The sequence below is a fragment of the Chlamydotis macqueenii genome, chromosome 1 (genome assembly GCF_036417535.1).
Source record: "Chlamydotis macqueenii isolate bChlMac1 chromosome 1, bChlMac1.mat, whole genome shotgun sequence".
Classification (NCBI taxonomy): Eukaryota; Metazoa; Chordata; class Aves; order Otidiformes; family Otididae; genus Chlamydotis; species Chlamydotis macqueenii.
The window spans coordinates 42,532,269-42,549,084 of NC_141556.1; the positions used below are offsets into that span (position 1 = coordinate 42,532,269).

At 39.2% G+C, this 16,816-nt stretch overlaps 1 protein-coding gene across 7 annotated transcripts in view; it reads left to right on the forward strand.

Annotated features, from left to right (window-relative positions):
* The window catches only part of NAV3 (neuron navigator 3), a 275,097-nt gene that overhangs the window by 251,990 nt on the left and 6,291 nt on the right, over window positions 1-16,816 (forward strand). For all 7 annotated transcript variants that reach the window (XM_086749670.1, XM_086749690.1, XM_086749711.1 and 4 more), the window contains 10 exons: window positions 249-402; window positions 3,351-3,525; window positions 6,957-7,054; window positions 7,700-7,795; window positions 8,105-8,273; window positions 9,001-9,236; window positions 11,177-11,331; window positions 12,277-12,348; window positions 14,260-14,456; window positions 15,122-15,240. In XM_086749670.1, coding sequence (XP_086605796.1) covers window positions 249-402; window positions 3,351-3,525; window positions 6,957-7,054; window positions 7,700-7,795; window positions 8,105-8,273; window positions 9,001-9,236; window positions 11,177-11,331; window positions 12,277-12,348; window positions 14,260-14,456; window positions 15,122-15,240 — 1,471 coding nt within the window. The remainder of the gene's footprint in view (window positions 1-248; window positions 403-3,350; window positions 3,526-6,956; window positions 7,055-7,699; window positions 7,796-8,104; window positions 8,274-9,000; window positions 9,237-11,176; window positions 11,332-12,276; window positions 12,349-14,259; window positions 14,457-15,121; window positions 15,241-16,816) is intronic.

The following is a 16,816-nucleotide window of genomic DNA, read 5'->3' on the forward strand; positions in this document are numbered from 1 at the left end:
AACAGCTTCTTTGCATCATAGTGAACTATTTAACTAAAGCAGAAAGGTATAAAGCAGGCTGATCATTTCATCTGGAGAGGACTTTTTTCCTTTTTTAATTTGCAATTTGAGCCTTTTCATGTTTCTTTGATAAGATTCTTTCTTCACTCATAGGTTTCACCAGCAGCAAGCATTTTCTGTACTTTGATATTTAGTAATGACACTGCTTTGGGGCTTTAATCTCCTACCTGTTTCCTGCTCTTCTTTAGGATCTGTGAGTGCACAGAGGCAGAGGCTGAAATTATTCTTCAGCTAAAGAGCGAGCTGAGGGAGAAGGAGCTGAAATTAACAGACATTCGTCTTGAAGCCCTCAGCTCTGCACACCATCTGGATCAGATTCGGGAAGCTATGAACCGCATGCAGGTCAGTGCAGTAGTGATGACAGGGGTGCACACCAAAAGTATGCCTGCTGTATTTCCTTTCCCAGTACTTTGTTTCAGGTACCACAAAACCTATTAATACAAAATACATTGCTAGATTGACTGTGCTTCCAAAGGATGGATAAGTGTTCACCTTAGAATAATGATATTATTGGCATTTATATAAATAGCTAAAATGTGTTTAGGAGATATGGAAGGAGACATAATCCCTGCCCAAAGGATATTTATTATCTAAACCCTATGACTGGGGAAAGCAATCAAGAAGTGATTCTACAGAGCTTTAAATCCTTGGGCTGTGTCGGGGGTGGGGGTATATGTGCATACTCTCTCATCATATCTGATTCCTAACCTGGTTGTTGCTTGCCAAAGCAGAGTATGCAAAATTGAATTAAATTATTGTATCTAGGATCACTGAAATGTCACTACATTATTTTGTGACACTGCTCCAAATCCTTCCTGAACACATTTTTCATCAGAAGACTTTCCTTTCCATTAGGCTGAAAGGATGCAGAAAGAATGACAGTGTTCTTCAGAGGAGCACGGAGCTTTATGGGACTCAGCTTTATTGCCCACATACAAGTGTCTAGTATCATGCTGGGTGCCCAAAAGTTATCTACAACATCCACACAGTATGACATAGGTCCTTCAGTAGATCTAGATCCTTCTGGAATGCAAGTGAGATACCTAGGACATCCCTGAAGGCCCTATAAACCTGTATTTGGGAAACAGAATCAAGGCCATGGGATGGGGATGCAGGCTGAGATGAGGACAGCTACATTCAGATGTCTAGGTATGAGCTAAGTGATAAATGCCTGTTGTAGTCAATTGAGTTTTAGTCCTGCAGTAGTCAGGCCTAGAGAGCTATCCTCAAATAATCCTAAGATAGGTATAGAGGGTGAAATTGAGTAATTTGAGCATAGCCACCTATTAGCATTTGAATCAGCCTCAGGTATTTGCATCTGCACAGAGCTTGTAGGTTTAGCATTCTACCCACAGCAGACCATGTTTGTGATGACACTGGAAACCCACATTGACACAGCTGAATCCAGCCCTGTGGCTTGTCAGCTGAATTGCTCTGCACTGGGTGCTTATGTCAGGTGTACCTGTAGGCACTTTTCTGTAGGTGTCCACAGCAGCTGATTTCATAACTACCAGATTTGGTGTGCTTGCTGGCTTTTCTAGACCTCTTTGTTTGTACCATGCCTATAGAAGTCTCAGCCACACCTTTACATGTCTCTGGTGCTCAGCAACTTCCAGGTACACACACCGCTAAGTGCCAACATTGCTATGGGGTATTTGGCTGAACTTCAATTAGAGGGAAGAATAATCAAGAACTGGTCCATAAATATGGGTTTAAATTGTCCAGACAGAAGTAAAGGATTTGACCTGGAGCCACTAAAAGATTTTTAGGAACTGTAAGGGATAGAATACTGTTAATTGCAGTGGCCGAGAACAGGACGTGAAGGTTTATCGGTTGATTGCAGTCTTACACTGGGATATGAGTACCTAAACCAGGTGAATTCCCCAGAGAGAGGAGTCTGCTGTAGTCACAGGCCTCCAAAGTTTGAATTTCCCCAAAGCTGGGCAGAGGTGACTAGTTCAGACACTGTTGTTGGTAATCACCACTTCTCAAGTTTTCCTAAAAGGACAGCCAGCCACCTTGGAGTTGCCAAACTCTGTGATGTTTTGGAGAATTGATGAGGATTGGTACGGGGGAAAAGTAGTATTGGTGGGAATTATTTATGAATACTGTGTGTATTCAAAACATCTTAAAAATCTAAACTCAGCTGAATGGAAGACTCCTAAGAGTCATGTAATTAATCAGCATAAATTACAGAGTAGATTGAGATTTTGTGACTCATTTCACCATAGTTCCTTATTTGAACCCCAGGCTAAACTGGTGCATTCATCTGTTTCCTTCCATCACTATGTTGCTGGTTTGTCCCTTTCCTTTCTCTGTGTCTTCACCTTTGCCTGTATGATCTAATAATTTTGTAGCTGTTGCAGGTTTGTTGTGTTTTTTTTTTTATGCTATCCCTTATGTTTTTACTTATATAATGTATCTCAACAGCTTATACAAAAGAATAGGACTTTGTAGCAGAGTGTTAGTGAATGTGGAATTAAATTTGATGTGCAAAACCGTCTGCGAGAATAAGCAGTTGCTTTGTTCTGTGCTTCGTGAAGCAACTGAAAGCTAGGTTTAGCTGGTACCAGGCTGTTCTCAGGCTAAGTTTTCATTTATTATTCTACATTCAATAATCACTTGGCACCACAGAGGATTTAGCTAAAAAAAATTCCTAGTTGTTCTGATTCATCTGTCACTGTTTGTTTTCATCAAAGAGGGTTTACTGGCCGTTATGCGAACAATCCCATGTTAGAGTGATCAAAAAGTCTTATCTGATAGCAAGAAGACTTATGAAATTGTTAAACTATCAATTTCTGTTTGTCCATTTTTACTTTTACTTCCTCTGTGAAAGTACTGCTTCAATTTTACACTCAATAGCACTAATAATTTTCCATTACTTTGGAAACATTGACATGTGTAAGATTTTAACAATAACTTTCTTAACTGACTGTTACCTAAGATATTTGACAATAAAAAGTAGCTTATAAAAATCAGGATAGCTGGGAAAATTCTCACCATACTTGTATTACAGTCAACTGTACAATAAACAGAAGCTTAGAAGCTTATGTTGTTGAGGCAAATGCTAAAACAAGGTGATCGGGGTTTTTTCCCTTTGTTTCAAAGTGGAGGCAATCCAATTTTCACTGACTGGATTGTATTTCTGATAAGTAGTGCTACATACCGCTGTGAAAGCGGTAGACCAGTTAGCTCCTTCAGGGAAGCAGCAAGCACCAGAATAGCCACCTCCAGTGGTTTTCTGAAAGAATAACTTCCTATTCTTTCATGTTAATTTCTTTTGAATACAGAATGAAATTGAGATATTGAAAGCTGAAAATGATCGTTTAAAGGCAGAGACTGGAAATACGGGAAAGCCTGCCCGGCCATCATCAGAGTCTTCAAGCAGCACATCATCATCTTCATCGCGGCAGTCACTAGGACTTTCTTTGAACAATTTAAACATTGCAGAATCTGTAACATCAGGTAAATACATTTTGGGTACATGCGTGCCTTAGCAATTAGTAAGAATTTATTATTGTGCACTTTCTTAAAGGGCCATGTATAAGAGGCATGCCTGAAAATTAAAATGCCTCATATCACTTAGGTAAACATCAGATACACATTCAGTAACGGAGATGAGGAAGAATGCTGGCAGTTATTTCTGAAAAATGTAGCTTTTAGAAGGCTCTGAATAATAGTTCAGATTGTTCATATGTTTGCTTTATTCCTAGCTATGATACTGTCTAACTACCTAGTTTACAGTACTCTTTGGTCATCTAGTTTACAGTTTAAATAAAAGGACAATATCTGTTGTGTTATACATGACAACTGTATAGATATATTTTCTTGTCCCTGTGGTACAAATATGAGCACAGTACATGAAACTTACTTTTTTTTGTTTGTTTGTTTACAGAGCTTTTATCATTCAGTTAGCTCCCTTAACTTCATTTTGTATTTCCAGCTGGGGTGGAAGGTGATCTCAGTTAGCTTTATCCCTTACATTTTTTTAACGTGGTATAGATAGTTAGCCTATCTTGGACCAAATCACCATTTATCTCAGGAGTCAAACCCAGCCTGGCTTATTAAGCACTCTCATTGTCTCCTGTGAATGAGAGAAAGCAAGCAGAACTTTGGTCTACATCCTGAACATTAACATTTGATTGTTTTCCATGTCATAGAGTTTATGATAATAAGCCTTCTACACTTGTTTTGATAATGTAGCCAAGAAACAGAAGTGCTGTCTCTAACATTAGAACCAGGAGCAGGGCAGAAGCAAAGCAGCACTCATTAGCATAGACTCCACAGAAAGTATAATGCAGTCTCTGGAAGCAATAAAAATGTGGCTAATAATTGTAGAAAGAGTCTAGGCAAGAGTACAGCTGGGAAGGTGCCAGACTGCCTGACTATAATTTGGATTGGCAGTTAGTCATATTATCTTGCCAGTCATTGACTACATGGGTATTTGAATATTTCTTCTGGTTAATATTAGACTTTATATAAAAAATTATATTTTTTTATTTACATTTCAGCCTACTTTTTTGCCAGGTTTAAGTTCTAGCGTGGATGACCCTGAGCCTCAGTATGCAATGAAGTTTTGTAAAAACATGGAGAAAAAGTTTGACTATGGTTCCTGCTCACACATCCACACACATCCACAAAAAAACCAAACCAGAACGTAATAATTTTTTTCAAAATTATAATTGTAGAATCTCTTTCGTGAACAGCAGCTATTAGCACTTTGTCGCTTGGCGCTAACTCTGTCTAGATACAGGAATAAACATAATATAAGCTTTATATAATTTTCTGTGTTATTGGTTCTAAATGTTTTTCTAGCATGCAAAGTAATTACTTTTTGTTATAAGAAATTAAAGAAATAAGGGTGCCTAATGAGGAGTGGAGGATTTTATTTGATTATGAATCCAGCCTTTTTGATCATTGTGAGTATTATTTTGTTGCTGTGCCAGAGAGCTTGGAAGAGCATCCCACCAAGTCTTATGGGATTTCAACAGCTGGAGTACTATTGAACAAAAGGCCCTGAGATATGGAGTGGTTAATCGTGCTGGGGACTAAGCTGAGAGAGATAACAAGGGCTTTGGCTCATCATATACAAAAATTTGGAGAACAGTGTCTCGATGTGACCAGTGGCCACCTGGAAATGAACAGAGCTATCCATTGCCACTTCCTAAGGGAACAACCTTCTCCTCCGGATAGGTGTGAGCAGCAAACTGGGGAGACACTTGGTGGCCATAGACACCTGTGTCTCAGTTACTGGATTAAAGAGCAGGAAACAAGGACCAGTACAAGACTCTGTCTGGACTATTCGATGAAATGGGTGCCAGAGCTCAGACAAGAAGTGAGCCAGAGCCACCACAGTGCACCTAAAGAGGAGGCCTGGCAGGAGGTGATTAAGGCAGTTAGCACCACCATGAAATTAGACCCCCTTGGGCATCTTCTCAGCCCCTTGTGTAAGTGAGAGGGAGAGCTCTTAGTAGAAAATAGATTTTTTTTCTAGACACAGAGGGGTGCCTCATTCCTAAAGACTTACAGAAAAATGTATTGAAAAGGCTACATGAGGGTCATTTAGAGACTGAAAAATTTCACAGGGGGATCACCTATATTGTAAATAGCCCTCAGATGAACTATGACGTTCTGGGAACTCTTAAGGTTTGTTAAATATGCTGAAATACAAGTGAAGTGAAACATTCAGTGTTGGTGGCACAGAAAAACTGGCTACTGGGAACAAAACAAGCATGGATTTGTTTAAGCTTGCAACAAAAATTCTTCCTCATTCAATCAATTTAAAAAAAAAAACAACAGAACTTGATTTCTAAATCAGGATGTAAGCTGCCACACATTTTACATGAGGACTTATTTTTTTTAATACATTCATTGAAGCAATATTCATAAGTCTTTTCTGGTTTTGCTTTGAGCAAGTGAAATCTTACTGGCACCTTATATAATTTGGGTGAAATTTGACCTTGTGCAGGCTATTACATGAAGTAAAGGCTTTTCTTCAATCACCACAATACAAACAAGCAGGATTTAGGGTAGTGGATTACTATGCTGGCCTTTGAAGAAAATGCAAATCCATAATCTCTCTTAATTTGATAATTTAAGTGTCAAGCAGTAAAATCTCTGAGAGAACTTCTAGAGGAAGACAGCAGTTTTATCCCTTGCAATAAAGCTGCAGGCTCAGCCTTCAGGAAGAAATACATCCTTTTGCTTTCTCATTTTAGGAGTTAGTGATTGGAAACAGAGACACAGAGCAGATCAGAGTCACTTTTTACCTCCAAGAAAAATGAAACTTTTTCTTAAGGGAATAACTGAACACAGTGTCTCATATTCTGGAGGACTGCAAAGTGGTTTTCCTAATGGATACTCTTTGTAAGCCTGTATTGTGGGGGTAAAAAAGACTCTATCTATGCCATGTGTACAGAAGGTAAGGAAATCAGCTAGAAAAAGAAATTAAAATGCTGTTTTACTTAGCAGCAAACATATCCATGCAAGGATTTGTTGCTTTTCTTCTTACAGCATTCTAAAGGGCACAATGAGCACTCAAAGATATAAAATTCATTTAGGTTTTAAACAACATTACTGTGCGGGCATATGGTAATTTTGAACAAGTTTCAAGAAGAAAAGGAAAGGCAAGACTATAACGCAATAATTTATTTATTTGCGGTTTCCCAATTCATTTTGACGTGGTTAAGGATCCTGATATTGCTTCAAAAAATAACGAATTGTAACTCTCTTCCATCTCCAACAGAAAAGGCAAATAAGGAATAAGTACAGATTAAAATGATTGCAAGTTGTTGTGATGGCAGCCTTTCTTTTTAAATGAATATTGAACAGATAATGTGAACATAATTGATGTGATTTGTCAGGTTAATAGATTTCCTTCCCTTATTTTACGGCAGATGTTTTATTGGATGATACCGCTGATGGAGCACTCCACAAAGAAGGTCATAGTGTGAAAATTTTAGTCACTATAAACAAGGGCTATAGTCGAGCCAAGGTAAGTACATTAGTCAAAAGTCTGGATGCAGAATTGTAGCTCAGGCAAGTCTTACAGTATAGTAGCTCAACTTATTTCAGTATTTCCAGTGAGGAACTGAAGGGAAATATCCTAAAGATGACAGCTCTCTTCTCTGTCATTCATGTTCAATACAGTTAGGCACTCTCCATAGACTAATGTCATGTGGCCTCCTTCTGCCTTTGTGGTGGCTCAGACACTACCAATTCTCAGTTTAATTAGTAGTAAAATGTTCTGGGACTTGCTATCTCCATTTAAAAGTCATTTATAATGAGATCTATGCCTTGGACCCCTCAGGGTGCTACTATGAATATGCTGCTGAGGTAATGAATTTGGAATTGCATTGTCATGTTTTCACATTCTGTATTAGAAAAAAAATATAAATACAATGCAACTTTTATTTGTATTCAGCTCTTTACAAATACAGATACAATCTAAGAGCAGAATAAGGTACTGTATTTTGTTCCTTATAAAGAGGTACCAAAGTACTATCAACTATACCTTTTTCTGGCACAGGGATTATGAACAAAGTTGTAACATCACATTCTAAATCATAGATGTATGAATCTTCATAGAAAACTAAATACCACCATTTTTAGTCCAGTTTCCAAAAATCTCTCTTTGCAGGATCAAAAACAGCATGCATATCTGATAGGATCAATTGGAGTTAGTGGAAAAACAAAATGGGATGTTTTAGATGGTGTCATCAGACGTCTCTTTAAGGTAAGATAATGAAAAATTAGGGCAAATATTAACTCAATTTTCTTTTTCACTTAAGAAAAATTCTGTATTCTTTGGGTTGTCTTGCCAAGTTTTTGCTTTGGGTGTTTTGGTTTTTTTTTTTATGTATAGCTAACACTAATATTACACTTTATTCTCAATGTTGCTGTTCTTTTTTTTATGATTGTAGGCAGTTCTCTCTTGAATGTGACCACAAGAATCTCCTTATCAAGTGACTTCACCTATATCAAAATATTTTCCAAACTGCTTTCATTCAGTAACCATTTTTATTATCTTTTCATATAATTTCAGGAATATATTTTCCGAGTGGATCCAACCACTAGCCTGGGTTTAAGCTCTGACTGCATTGCTAGCTATTGTATAGGGGATGTAACTAGAGCCCATAGCCTAGAAGTGCCTGAACTGTTGCCTTGTGGATATCTGGTTGGAGATAATAATGTCATCACTGTGAACCTGAAAGGTAAAACCCAAGAATATTTTTGCAGATGCTGTAGAGTTCTTCACTGCGTTCTCCCATCCTTCCTTTTTTTTTTCTCTTACACCTGACCTTTCTGTATTTTGTCTCCAGTTCAAGAACTCATTTATCACATAGACTCTCTGTATGACCTTGTGCAATACCTAAAGCATTTTGAGACAAATCTAAGAATATCTCTGTCCTTCTCCAAAGTCAAAATTTCTGAATAGTGGCAAAAAGAAAAAACAAAACCCCAAAACAGAGATGATGATGAGAAATATTTCTGCCTTACTCAGTTCCACAGGAAAAATTTGATACATTTCAAAAGCTGTAGGGATTTGCTATTGGAGTGGAGGGGGGGGCCTTCAGAAGAACTAGACATACACTGATGTGACAACCGGTAACCCTTCTGGCTGTCACTTTGACCTTTTTTTGTCATGATTGCCTGTAGTGTCTGAAACATACATCTTTGCCTCACTGAGCCTTCTCTTCACATTTACTTTGGTTTCACCTCTCCCACCCATCTCGTCCCACCACCACTGGTTAATTTTTTGACCCTATGGAAGGATAGAAACATTTCCACAGTAATGAAGCCCTAAACAGGAGTTTGATTTAGGCAGAAGTATCTTACCTTGCTTTGAGCATGGCACTGATATCATCAGGTGTTGGGTCAAAACTATACCTATTTTAGGAAGGATGAAGACAGGCTATTTTTCTTTTCTTCTGTTCCCAGGAGTGGAAGAAAACAGTTTGGACAGTTTTGTGTTTGATACATTAATTCCTAAGCCAATTACCCAGCGGTACTTTAATTTACTGATGGAGCATCACAGAATTATTCTGTCGGGACCCAGTGGCACAGGAAAGACCTATTTAGCTAACAGGCTGGCCGAATATGTTATAACTAAATCTGGCAGAAAAAAAACTGAGGATGCAATTGCAACTTTTAACGTAGATCACAAGTCAAGCAAGGTAAGTTACAAATGAAAAAGATAACTTATTGTCCAATTTGTAGTGATGATGCAGAGCAGATCCTGTTAACTGACATATTGTTTTGTTGCTTAGTTAGCATTTTTTTCCTGCAAGAATTCAGTCTCCAAACCCGGTGAGGAGCAAAGACCAGATCTTTCTGCTCTAAACAAACCATTGAAACAATGTGAAGGAAGTCTGAAGTTTCCCTCCACTTGAGGAAACCCACCTTAAGGATAGATGCAGAGTCAAATTCAATTCTTAGAGTGTCTGTATTCCTTCATCAGAAATGTTGGATATCCAGTAATACTAGTCTAACTTGCTTTTTTGTAGTGATAATAGCAGCCTATTGTTAGCAAAGGTTTCCGAATGGGGATTTTGAATTACTGTCTTGGGTTCAGCTTCTTAATCAGTGCTGGATAAATACAGCTGCTGCCACGGTTTCTAATGTGCATCGGTCAGGAAGCTGACCGTACTAAAATTACTTCATGCATCATGTCACATTCACAGTGATTGACATAGCTCAGATTATCAGGATTCTAGCATGACTACTGTGCTAGCCACAGATAATACTATTCTCCTGCTGTCCTAAATTGGCTGTACTCCTGACTTGGTACCCAGGGAAAAGAAAATGAAAAGGTTTTGCCCAGAGCTTTCTGATTTGCACAGACCATAATGAATATTAACATAATATAAGAAGGAAGAACATACAGATCCCAAAGGGACCAGAGGACAATTCCAGTAAAAACACCACTTTTCACTGTCTTTATACTGAGGATTTGTGATGCCATTTACTTTGGCAGGGGCTGTGTTTATGTGTTATTGTTACACCATATACATTTACAATGAAAATTGTCCCACAAAAGAGCAAGCTTTTGGATTTCTGGTAAATTGCTTGCTGTATGTGGTTTTGGTTTCAGTTTGTTTTGGTTTGGTTTTTTCCCTTTTCCTTTGTTTCTGTTAACATTTATATAGAACTTCTGAGTTTGTAGTAAAAAATTAAAAACAACATTGTCAGATACCAAGTGTGTTTGAATAATATAAATGCTGCTAGTCCATGGAAGAAACCCATGATATTCCCCTAGAGACACCTGATCATAAAAAGCCAAACAAAAATATTTATTGAAATAAAAAAAAAAGACTGCATGTTCCCATTAAAGAAAAAAAGATTCTGCTATCCCTGATTCAGAAAGGCAATAGGAACTTTGTCTATAATATGGAGCATGCCCAACACTGACAAAATCAGATACCTCTAGAGATACAGCTGTAAAACTTGACGAGCCCAGACCCTCAAAGGCAACAAAGTATTGAGAAAAATATGAAATGTTTTGATTATAGAAAGGCCTCTTTTACTCCAGCACTAAACGGCAGCCAGACAGACAGCTGGCAAAAAAAAAAAAAAAGAATTTACACAACAAATTTTATTATGAGGTGCGATATAGTATCCCCAAAAGGTCAAACACATTTTCAGTGACAGTGGTGAAAGGAAATGTCTGAAGGGGCAGTTCAATATGCCTAAACTGTGTGATCATTTGGTGGAGGGGAGTGTGGTATATAAGTGTGGCATTCGTAAGAATGGAGGTCAAAATATTAATGTGAGTATCTCAACCCATTGGAAATTGCATATTTTATTGCAACCTATTTTCCTCTGGAGATAAGATATTTTATCAGCAGGTTTTTAAGGAATGTATCCACCAAATAGGAATGTGTATGCTTCAATCATTTGCCTTATGTTTAGTGCCTTTTTTTTCTTAACATGTGGCTTCAGTGTTGCCCTGTCTAAGAAGCAGGTCTTCCTGCATCTGCTGATCCAGCTGAATGATCCGCAGTGGGGAAACTCTGTGGCAGCCTCTTTGTCTTTCTGAAAAGCTTTTCTGCTGAAATTACATCTATGGTCTAATTGGGTTAATCTTTTCTGGGTTTTTCTGTTAATTCTACTGAAGGATCTGCGACAATACCTAGCAAACCTAGCTGAGCAATGCAGTGCTGACAACAATGGTGCTGACCTCCCTGTGGTCATAATCCTTGATAACCTCCACCACATCAGTTCACTAAGTGACATCTTCAATGGTTTCCTCAACTGTAAATATAATAAATGGTAGGTAGTGGCTCTTCTCTCTCCCTTCACACACCTTTTGCAATTAAATCAGTAAAAGCTGTTAATTGTTTTGCAAAATAAAATGTCCCAGTGGAAATTTAGACTCCCATAAGCTGTCAGCAAAGCCCTGATGTGCTTAAATAACTTTAACCCTCTTCAGCCAAGTACTTAGGTGTCTACTTCACTTTATTTATGTGATTCCCATGCACCTCAGTGAGATGTAAATGTACCACAGAATTTAAGAATGTACTTAAACGCTTGACTGAATTAGGGTCTTATCCTTTTCACCCTGTCAGATCACACCAGCTCATTAGTACCATGAGGACAGCTTATGGGAGAGTAAGAAGAAATGCACTTTATAATAGTGGAATTTGGGATATGTGTGAAGCCATGAACCATGCCATGCAGACGCAGCTGTATATCTGGTGGATTGTACTTCCTACAGTTTTCTTGTAGCAGTGCAGAAGTATGAAGTTTACTGACTGTCCTTTATTGCCAAGCAAGAATAAAAATAATGTTTTCTAGGACTTTTACTGCGCTATAACATTGGCTATTTCTGCTGTAAAAGTGCCATCATAGGGAATTCCCTTCATAAAATCACTGCATGCTGTGTCTTCCTCATGAGATTCACTGGCTTCTGAAATTAAAACCCTAAACCTACTACAAAATTATGGGGTACATGAAGACAGGGTTGCCTCATTTATTTCTTTATTACAGATGAGTACTAGTAAACTACAAACGTGCAGAGAGGGAAATCATACAAGAATAAACATTTTTTAAAAGGGTGCCTCAAAAGTGTTTTAAATCTAAGACTGCAATATATCCGGAGACTCTTTTAAAATTGGCCTAGTGCAGATAAGAAGAAAGAATATTCTCTAATATTCTCTAAATGTTTGAATGGATTCTCCCTCAAAAAAAAAAACCCTACTACTTTTCTCTTTTCAGTCCCTATATTATTGGAACCATGAACCAGGGAGTTTCTTCTTCACCAAATCTGGAGCTGCATCACAATTTCAGGTACATTCACTCTGTATTTACTGTGGCCATGTTTGAAGACCTCCTTGCTTCTCAGCCCAGTTCTTCAACAAACAGTGATCTTGTGTCTCATCACAGCAACGCTGGATGAGACAACCAGCTGGAGTGCGTGGAGCTCCTCCTGGGGATGGATGAGAGCTGACAGAGAGCTTATGGGTCAGGATTAAAGGGAGGGCAGGGATACATGACATTACAGCTGCAGTTTGGTACAGGCCACCTGACCAGCGGTACCAAGCGGTTGAGGCCCTCTATAGATAGATAGGACCAGCCTCACGGTCACAAGCCCTGGTCCTCATGGGGGAGTTTAACCAGCCTGACATCTGTTGGAAGGACACAAGCAATCCAGGAGGTTCCTGGAATGTGTGATAACTTCCTCCTGCAAGTGATAGAGGAGCCAACGAGGAGAGGTGCTATGCTGGACCTTGTTCTCACCAACAAGGAGGGACTGGTGGGGAATGTGGAGTTCAAGGGCAGCCCTGGCTGCAGTGACCATGACCATCCCAATGAAGTGGAAGTCAGGCAAAAATGCCAGGAGGCCTGCATTGATAAATAAGGACCTTCTAGACCAATTGAAAACCAAAAAGGAGACTGATGACAAGTGGCTTTCCTCAGGGATCAGTATTGGGACTGGTCCTGTTTAACACCTTTGTCAGCAACATGGACAGTGGAATAGAGTGCAAGTTTGCTGACAACACCAGGCTGTGTGGTGTGGTCAACACACTGGAGGGAAGGGATACCATCCACCTTGACAGGCTGGGCCCATGCAAACCTCATGAAGTTCAACAAGGTCAAGTGCAAGGTCCTGCACATGGGTTGGGGCAATCCCAAGCACAAATACCAGCTGAGCAGAGAATGGATTGAGAGCAGCTCTGAGGAGAAGGACTTGGGAGTACTGGTGGACAAGAAGCTCAGCATGAGCCAGCAATGTGTGCTTGCAGTCCAGAAAGCCAACTGCATCCTGGGCTGCATCAAAAGAAGCATGGCCAGCAGGTCGAGGGAGAGGATTCTCCCCCTCTGCTCTGCTCTTGTGAGACCCCACCTGGAGTACTGCATCCAGTTCTGGAGCCCCCAACATAAGAACATGGACCTGTTGGAGCAAGTCCAGAGGAGGGCCACGAAGATGATAAAAGGGCTGGAGAACCTCTCCTTTGAGGACAGGCTGAGAGAGTTGGGGATGTTCTGTCTGGAGAAGAAAAGGCTCCGAGGAGACGTTATTGTGGTCTTCCAGTACCTAAATGGGACTTCTAAGAAAGATGGGGAGAAACTGTTCAGCAGGGTCTGTTGTGATAGGACAAGGGGTAATAGTTTTAAAATAGAGGGAGGTAGATTCAGATTAGACATTAGGAAAAAATTTTTACAATGAGAGTGGTGGAACGCTGGAACAGGTTGCCCAGAGAGGTGGTTGGTGCCCCATCCCTGGAAGCATTCAAGGCTGGGTTGGACGAGGCTCTGAGCAACCTGAGCTAGTCAGGGATGTCCCTGTTCCTTGCGGGGGGTCGTAGGACTAGATCACCTTTGAAGGTCCCTTCCAACCCAAACTATTCTATGATTCTATGAAAGTATTTTAGCTTCTGTGTCTCTCCTGTATGGATGAGTCTCTGAATGGTGTTGGGGAATGGTGAAAGGAATAAGATACTTTCTGACCCCTCTAGCAAGCTGCTGAAGATGATTACATTCTTGCATTCCATTTGTCTTCAGTCATGTATTGAATTCCTGCTGAAACCTGTAGTCATTTTGTTGTAGCAGGGGGCAATAATATGGTTTATTGGAGCAGTTGTGTACTTGCTGCCTAATAAGAGTCAGAAGCTTATGGCATTACCTTCATCTATATGTTTAAAAGGAAATTATATATTTGCTATTCATTGCTGATCGATATTTATATTTTCTACCCAGGTGGGTGCTGTGTGCTAATCACACAGAGCCTGTTAAAGGTTTCTTGGGCAGATATTTGAGAAGGAAACTGATTGAGACTGAAATAGAAAGGAGCATACGCAATAATGAGCTCATCAAAATCATTGACTGGATCCCCAAAACATGGCACCATCTCAACAGCTTCCTGGAAACACACAGCTCTTCAGATGTAACCATTGGTGAGTCCATTGGTGGAGTGGTTTGAAATAAGGATGCCGGCTGAGCATTTGTGAGATTTGGGAAGGATATATTATCTTTTTAAAAGTTTTCATCTCTCAATGGGAAATACAACATCAGTGTGGGGATTTGTCTAGTTGCCAGCAAAATATAAATGAAAAAGGAAAGTTTAATGAGACTATGTATTTCCTGGTATTTCTGCCTTGGTTGCTAAAGACTTTTGAGTAAATGTTGGTAGTTTTAAACAGTTAAATTTCAAAAAAATTACCTCAGTAGCAACTTTCTCAAGCTTATTTTTTTTTCCTGCTTTCACATTGTAGTATAATTAAAGCAATAGAAAACTTGGACAGTCAGTTCAGCAAACTAGCAGGTGAGAAATATACATGTACCTGGTGTCTTTTAGTTAAATGGCTGTGTTAGCAAAGAAGTCATCGTTTTACATAGCTTTGCCCATAAAACTTGTAAGTGTTCATCAGGCCCTAGAATTGGATAAAGTGATATTAGTTCATTTTTAATAACAGGAGACTGATAGCTCCTTTATTTTAGTCCTGTATCAGTATTCTCTTCACTTGAGTTTACTCCAATACTACTTTTTTTAATTCTATGAAGATTGGTTTTATTGTATTCTCTAGTTCTCCTTTTCTTAATATACAACTTGATTTCTCAGGTCCCCGCCTCTTCCTCCCTTGCCCTATGGATGTTGATGGCTCCAGAGTCTGGTTCACAGACCTCTGGAACTATTCCCTGGTGCCATATCTTCTGGAAGCTGTGAGAGAAGGACTTCAGGTATGTCATTTTTTCTCAGCAATTTTTTTTTTTTTTAATTAGTTTCATAGGCTTTCTCCAAGCTACTTTTAACCAATGCATCCAAGTATGAATGTGGTTGCATTTGCAAGAAGAAAATCTGTGAAGGGATTATAGAAATCAGCCTTGAACTTCTTTTGACCTGCTCTTACTCTGATGTATAATTTAGCTTTGTCTGCTCCAGCACTAGCATATCTTGTATTTTATGTAAAGAGTTTCTCCTTTGTGACTGGTGGAAGGTTCTTGGTTTTCCACCATTTAGAGTTCACAGCAATGCTAATTACAGCTCAGATTGCCTCCCTGAATCAAGGCAGTCTCAGCCTACCCCTGGATGGAAGAGTTAATAGCACTTACGCTGGTGCAAGAAAATAACTTGGGTCTGCATAATCCTCTGCCACCTACATATGCATGTAGACACACGGCCTTGTGGAGGAAAGTTTGTGCACAAGGGTATTTTCACTGTTCAGAAAAAAAAAAAAAATTACTGGCCTTATCTAACCAGATTGAGATAATTTACTCTTTGACCCTGCTGAACATGAGAGTCTGTCATTTTTTTGCCCTTGTATCTTGCACCCCTGCTTGTATTTCCTGTATTTTTGTTTCTCCTTTTTTCTTTCTCTGTATAGGCAAAGGTTTCCCCCAAATGTAGTTCTTATTGGGGGTAACAGTGCCATCAGATCAGAGTGCCCCACTGTTCCCTCGATCCTGTACTTGCCAGAGCTAGGTGTTAGCAGCAGCTCCATCGACTGATACTGAACTAGTAGTGCTTCTTCTACGTTACTAGAAAGCGGACTGCAAATAAATTCGCTGTAGGTAGCACTGTAAGCTGTCCCATATAGGTTAAGATTTCGGACCATTCCACATCTTTGGAGCAAACCTAAATCTTGACATTAATCCAGGTATTTTTAAATTCTTTTTTATTTGGCTTTCTCCCTTTTTATTTTTCTTCTGTGCACTGCAATTCTATGTCCTCTGAAAAGATATTTAGTGGAAAGGCAGTTTTTTGCCACACGTGACCCTGAAAGAAGTTTCTGCAGAGTGCAGAGGGGATTGTTATGGACCAGTCAAAGAACTGTGTAAGCAGCAGCAATTTCTTTATCAGTATTGACATAGTGAGATACTGATGTGATCGATATTTCGAATCTTGCCTGTTGAATATCTCACACTTTCCTAAAACTTCTTACCTCTCTGGGAATTAGAGAGTGTTTATGTCTTGTCAAAAAACTGCCAAACATCTAACAGAGCAGCCACAGTGAGATTAATGGCACTTGCTTAGACCAGCTATAAAATTGCAGTAATATTCTTCATGCTCATATTTTCCCAAGTCTGCAGGGTACTCACTTAAATGTAAACTTCAATTCTAGAGCAGAAGATGGCAGCATACAGAAGAAAATATGTTTCGTGAACTGTTCCGATTTTTAGCTGGTTTGGATGGCTTCCACAGAATAACATTATTAATAATGGACAGAAATCTTTTATATGATATAATTAGATGTTCCTGGAACCAGAGACGGGTAGAAAATGGCTTTCTAGCCTGGTACTTTGCAAACTCACTTGT